General features: G+C 36.7%; 1 protein-coding gene across 1 annotated transcript in view; it reads left to right on the top strand.

Annotated features, from left to right (window-relative positions):
• LOC108735984 (blood vessel epicardial substance-B-like) overlaps positions 1-5,920 on the top strand; it is a 61,551-nt gene extending 55,631 nt beyond the window's left edge. Inside the window, exon 7 of the mRNA XM_018468230.1 lies at positions 5,227-5,920. Coding sequence (XP_018323732.1) covers positions 5,227-5,423 — 197 coding nt within the window. The 3' untranslated portion in view covers positions 5,424-5,920. The remainder of the gene's footprint in view (positions 1-5,226) is intronic.
• The last annotated feature ends 224 nt before the right edge of the window (positions 5,921-6,144 follow it).

Raw genomic sequence — 6,144 nt, 5'->3', positions numbered from 1 at the left:
GTGGATAGAGAAGGTTAGAAATGAAGAGGTATTAGAAAGAATAGGAGAACAGAGGACTCTATGGAAGTCAATAAGAAATAGGCGAGATAGGTTAGTAGAACATCTTAACAGGCATGAAGGTCTAGTCGAAGACATATTAGAGGCAGAAACGTCTATCTCTTGGGAACAGTATAATCCTTTTTTAAAATAAAAGGTTATAGACGATTTAAATTTCTTAATTATGTTCGATACTAAAAATCGTAAAAAGAAAATTAATGTGGATAGAGAAGGTTAGAAATGAAGAGGTATTAGAAAGAATAGGAGAACAGAGGACTCTATGGAAGTCAATAAGAAATAGGCGAGATAGGTTAGTAGAACATCTTAACAGGCATGAAGGTCTAGTCGAAGACATATTAGAGGCAGAAACGTCTATCTCTTGGGAACAGTATAATCCTTTTTTAAAATAAAAGGTTATAGACGATTTAAATTTCTTAATTATGTTCGATACTAAAAATCGTAAAAAGAAAATTAATGTGGATAGAGATGGTTAGAAATGAGGAGGTATTAGAAAGAATAGGAGAACAGAGGACTCTATGGAAGTCAATAAGAAAAAGGTTGGTAGGACACCTTCTCATGCATGAAGACCTAGTCAGAGACATATTAAAGGCAGAAACAGGAGTTAAGAGGAGTACTTATAGACCTAGATTAGATAACTGTTCGCAAATAGTTATGGATATAGGATATTCTAGATTTAGGGAAATGCGAAGATTGACTCAGGATAGGAAAGAGTGGGGGTGCGTGTCCAACCAGGTTTACGACTGACGATCTTATGTTATATGAATATGTGTTATCGTAGAGCCTTTTTACTAAATAGCATAAGGCGATTATCTTTACTGCAGTCGTTGTCTCTCTTCTTTGTGTTCATAATTTGTTATTCTTATACTAAATAAATATTATACTATTGACTAAATTTAGTCAATATTTCTTCATCTCCTTTTTTCCTGAATCAATCCGTTTTTATAGTGTAACTTCGTTTGTCCGTGTATTTCTTGGTATTTCTCTCTTTTTCTTTTTAAATATTCCAGTTTCCCAAATATTTCTTGCTTGCTGTATAATGTTCTGTACTGGACATATTCGTAATTCCTGCGGATATCTATTCTGTTCTATCTTATGACACCTTGTCTTGCTTTTTTGACTTATTGATAGTACTCGTAATTCCGAACCGAATGTAAGTATCAGTCTAAATAGTGACTTGAAAATGTCAATCTTTTTAGACATGCCCTTTTCCTAAAGAAGTTTCTAATGGATCTCCGATTCCTGCTTTCCTACTTCATTTAGTGTACAACCCAATAGGTACAATATTTAAATTCCCTGACCTGTTCTATTAATGCTCCGTTTATTTGTTCCGGCTTCTATTACTTTTATTCACTCTGCCTTAATTTATGTTGAATTGAATATCATGCCCATTCTTTGCAAAGGTTGCTAAGTCATCACCAAAAACTCATACCGTAATTTTTGTAATTTCTAGATTTCTTTATCCTAACTGTAATTTTTCATCTGAGGTATTGTTTCTTTAATGATTTCATTCGTCGTTATGATAAACAGAAGAGAGCTCAGTACACTTCCTCGTCATAATTCTTGTTGGGTAACGAACTCTTCTGTAATGTTTTCCGACTTAACAGCACTTGTACATACTTTGTGCATACTCCTTATAGCTTCTATGAATTTTCTGGTCACTTTCTTTGTTTTATATTACCTTCATCTACCATGTCAAACGATTTTTCTAAATCAAAAATTGTATACATGTCTCTATTAGGTCTTGATCTAAAATCTTTTCAGTTAACCTTGATTTACCATTTTGTTGCAATGGAACCCTTTTTAAATTGTAGTAGTTACTTTTATGCCTCGATTAACCCATTCAGTTATTTGTTGTACTGCGAATATGTAACTTAAACGGTTGTAAAGATAAAACGTGTAGCGCATGTTATTGTTAAATATAGAAGTAAATCTTTCTTGAAAAATTTTTGTTCGGATAACTATTGATGCTCCTTATTTGAAGTAACAATTACACGATTTGTGCAGCGCTGATGACTATCCTTAGAAAGGAAAAGGGGATGATTTTCGTCTTGAAACTTTGCTTTTGCCTAATTCGTAGAACAAATAAGATAAGCTTGGTTTAAACAGAAAGCCTTATTAGTTTTAACTGTGTTCCTAGCAACTACGATGCATTAGAATAAAGGCAAACGAAACTACTACGCTTCCAATGGTGTTGATATAACCAATTAACTGCTGCCTTATTTGCACTGTAGATAATGACAATTAAACAAATATCTGTACTACTTAATTGCTTCCAATTTTGATTTTATATTCTGCATTTATTTGGGGTTTTTAAAATGTGACTAAAAAATTCCAAGCAAATCGAACAGTGACGATTTTTGGGGGTGTAGTCTACTTTTTGAAGTAATTTTTATTAGCTTTTTTCATTAATATTATAAAGTTAAAAAGTTTATAGGTTTATTAGTGGAGGGTAATCTCAGAAATTACGAAACCGATTGTGCCAATGCGAAAATACTAAATCGGCAATTAAATTTAGCAACCATACTGCCCTAGCGGTCTCATAGTTTGAGTACCTATAGAGAGCATAGACCCTAGTCAAGATAGAACGCTTGACTAAAATCGAGACAGAAAATAAACTCGACGTCGTATTTATTACACACTCGTATCATCCGAAAACAGCTAAAAGCGCTAAAGTCTAAAGCTACCTATGACTATAGCAATAGCTGCCTGATAACCGAATTTGAAATAATCACCAGTATCAACTAGATAAAAACAAACAAAGCCTACGGCAGGACACAATTCAATAAGTTATTGTTACCTTCGCTTGCATCAGTGGCTCTGATATATCTTCAGGAACATGATCAATTGGGGAAAACTCCGCCGAAACACGTCAAAATAGCAATCATCATAAAACCTGCAAAACCAGTTAGTTGATAGATTTGAGAGTTAGTTGCTAGTTGTACTGCTGAGCGAATGCTCTTCAATCGTATCCCACCTGCAATCGAAATATATGCCTATCCCGTTTGAGCAGGCAGGATTCAGTCCTAAAATATAACTATCAGATCTGCTAACTGCACATATAGGATTTGACGAAAACACCTAGTCCTCTGCAATCTTTGTAGGCTTTAGTACGTCCTATGATACAGTTTGTCGTCAATGACTGTTGTTTAAACTATTGAGAATGATCCCACCTATCAAGATATATGGAATAGTAGAAGGTGCTATCAAGTCAGCTGCTCAAGAATACATAACAATGGGTTGCTTCAGAGAATCGTGTTAGCTTCCTTAGGGATTATTCAACTTTCACATGCATGATATCCTCGGCACCTGGTTAAATTTGAAATCGGTTAAGTCGATTGCCTCGCACTCTTTTTACAAGAGTGAACTATCCAAAGCGCAGAAGTCAGCCTGAAGTAAGATCATGCCAATATTACTTACTTTGTCCAATGATAGCTGTACCCAAATGGATCCGATGCTAAAGTATGTTTCTTCTATCTAGCAATCGCTTGGTCGACGCAGAGAGCCTAACGTTTGATTTGTAGATACGCATAATTCCTATCAGAAATGCACACATTGGATCGACCTCTTCTTATAAAGTACATTCCAGAGTATCGCAGCCAAGCTGAGGCCCGGAAATAGCAACTTGCAAAATTTAACAGGTAGATGCCTCATGTGGGAAGCTTTAGTATATTCCACAACAGAATACTATGTCCCGTCGTGGACGAATGATGCCTACACACAAATCATTAACACACTATACAACTAATTACAGGGTGCATAAAGCCAATTCTTGGGCAATAGGTGCCGACTCCCACCAGCATTGTCCTATCTATCTCCATCCGTACAGAGCTGACTGCATTCAGCTCCTCTAAACTAAGGTCACGGAACTCATCAGCCTTCTTCTCGCGTGAGACGCAAACCGAATGTAACGTCCAATTCGTTTGGTTGGAGGAATGCATGGCTAATGCCGAGTCTGAGGAACTGTTCGAGCTTGATATTCGTGATCACTCATAAAGTTTTAAAAAAGCTCGCCGTGTTTGAAGCTCCTTGAACCGATTAAGAACAACAAGACGCAGAAAAATGAGGCTGAAGCGATGCTGAAGATCTGCGGGTGTTCGAAACAAACTGTGCACCACATCATCTTTAAATATCCTCTCACCAAGTACGACGGATCCTTGGACGTTAAAGACCTTATGAAATGTAAATTTAAGCTATGATTACGATTAAACATAGCATGTGATAAGTCGATGAAGGATTTCGCTGGTAGTAAGTAAACTAACGCTGTTCTGACTCGAGTTAAAGGTCGCTGTTTGTTGCAGTTGCTTCCTCACGTTTCGCTAGCATGAGTCGCGAACTCCTTTAGAGGTCGTTCCATCTTCGATACTGGATGAGGACTGAGTGTGATAATATCCTTACCCCTATTAAGATTTAGAAGTGGCAGTGCTTCATTTTCCGTCAGGTTGCTTCTGGAAGGCTTCTATTTTCGTGAGAATATTGACAGTCTCGATTCGTATTCCTTCGGCGTTCTCGTCCAGTAGATGTTTGATAGCTGTTTCCGTGTTGAATATGATGTCTTTAAAGGAGGAGTGATTGAAATGTCCATCCTGTCTGAATCTTCTTGCTTGATCCTAGTGATAGTGTCAAGTGCAGGCCAAAAATTTCTTAATCTGTCTCGCCAGATCACGACGTGTGTTTTCCCGGAGAAATACCGCTTCGGATATGGAAGAAGTTCGCCACTTGCGCTAGGGAAACGTTAGGAAGCAACTTCAATACACGACGGCATTTAAACTTGAATAAGTAGGTACAGCATCAGTTCACGACGTATATTTTGATAATTAGAATTTTGGAGAGCGAAGTTGGGAAGTTAAATGGGGGACATAGAATGTTGTGAGGCAAGATCTGAGGGAACGGATGAAATTTCAGATAGAGGTAAATTTGGATGTGGAAGATGTGGGTGAAGTTACAGGTATAAATAAATTCTTTTTAGAAAATATTGAATGAAATTCGAACTTTCATTGGCGTGATAATCTGACTACAAAACGGATTGTGGATTGTTAGGAATTTTAGGAAGAGTTGTACATGATTTTCGGGTGAACCAAGCTCCTGAACTTGCAATTTTGCAGCCAATAAGCTTATTCTTGTAAAAATGCAAAAAAATACCCACCTAAATTGTTTGTAATAATTTTTCAGCTATCTCGCAAGCGAAAGTAATCCCAGGTTGGGTACCGTTCGTGGCGAATCAATTTCCGACTCATTCGCCTTTCATTCACCATTCCACTGTCAACGACAACGATTCAGCCGTAAGTTTGTTACGCCACGAATCGCAAACTCCTCCGCACAGATCCAGATCGCTGCGGAGAACTCGTGAAGTCAAGTTTCGAAACTGAGAACCACCGACATCGAGTCATGCAATGAGCGGAACACTATTTCCTGATAGAGGATCTGATTATTTTTTCTGGTGCTAAACGATTTTGTGAACCGTTTCCCTTGTTTTCTTTTTTCATCGACACTAGCAGTTCATAGTTTGATAAAATGGAAAAATTATATAGATACATAGGTAACTAAAAAGGTGAAAATGCAGAAGTAGAAAGTTTTAACATTCTCTTTATATAATAATTTGATACAAATAGGGTGCATATTAGCAGAGTGAACAGTAGTAAGTACGTATTGGTCAAAAATTCGGTTATATGTTGCATCCTTTTTTATTTAATAACTGTGATAGTAAACATCAATTTCTTCAATTAACCTATACTTTATTTACTTTCTCTAGCGATGTTCCCCTTCCAATGTCTTTGAGCCGCTCTGGCAAAATCGAAGGTAGGGAGAAAAAAGCTCATTATGCTCTCGACTCTTGTTCATTAAACTTACTTTTTCATACAGTACATACCAAAAATTTTGTTCAATCTTGAATAGTAGTGCGAGTCGAAAATAAACGTTAAAGCCTTTAATATGTCTTCAAATATAAATAAGCATCTCGTTGATATTTTCAGTAGTAAATGGTACCAATAACAGCACATTTGAGTAATGCGGTTGTAGTGGATAAAATGATCAATTTTTCCGTGCAGTATTGTACGGATTATACGCTTCTCATCGGTTAAAAGTTTGGCC

The sequence above is a fragment of the Agrilus planipennis genome, unplaced genomic scaffold (assembly GCF_000699045.2).
Source record: "Agrilus planipennis isolate EAB-ADULT unplaced genomic scaffold, Apla_2.0 scaffold4, whole genome shotgun sequence".
NCBI classification, from domain to species: domain Eukaryota; kingdom Metazoa; phylum Arthropoda; class Insecta; order Coleoptera; family Buprestidae; genus Agrilus; species Agrilus planipennis.
This window is presented reverse-complemented; position numbering and strand designations above follow the sequence as displayed.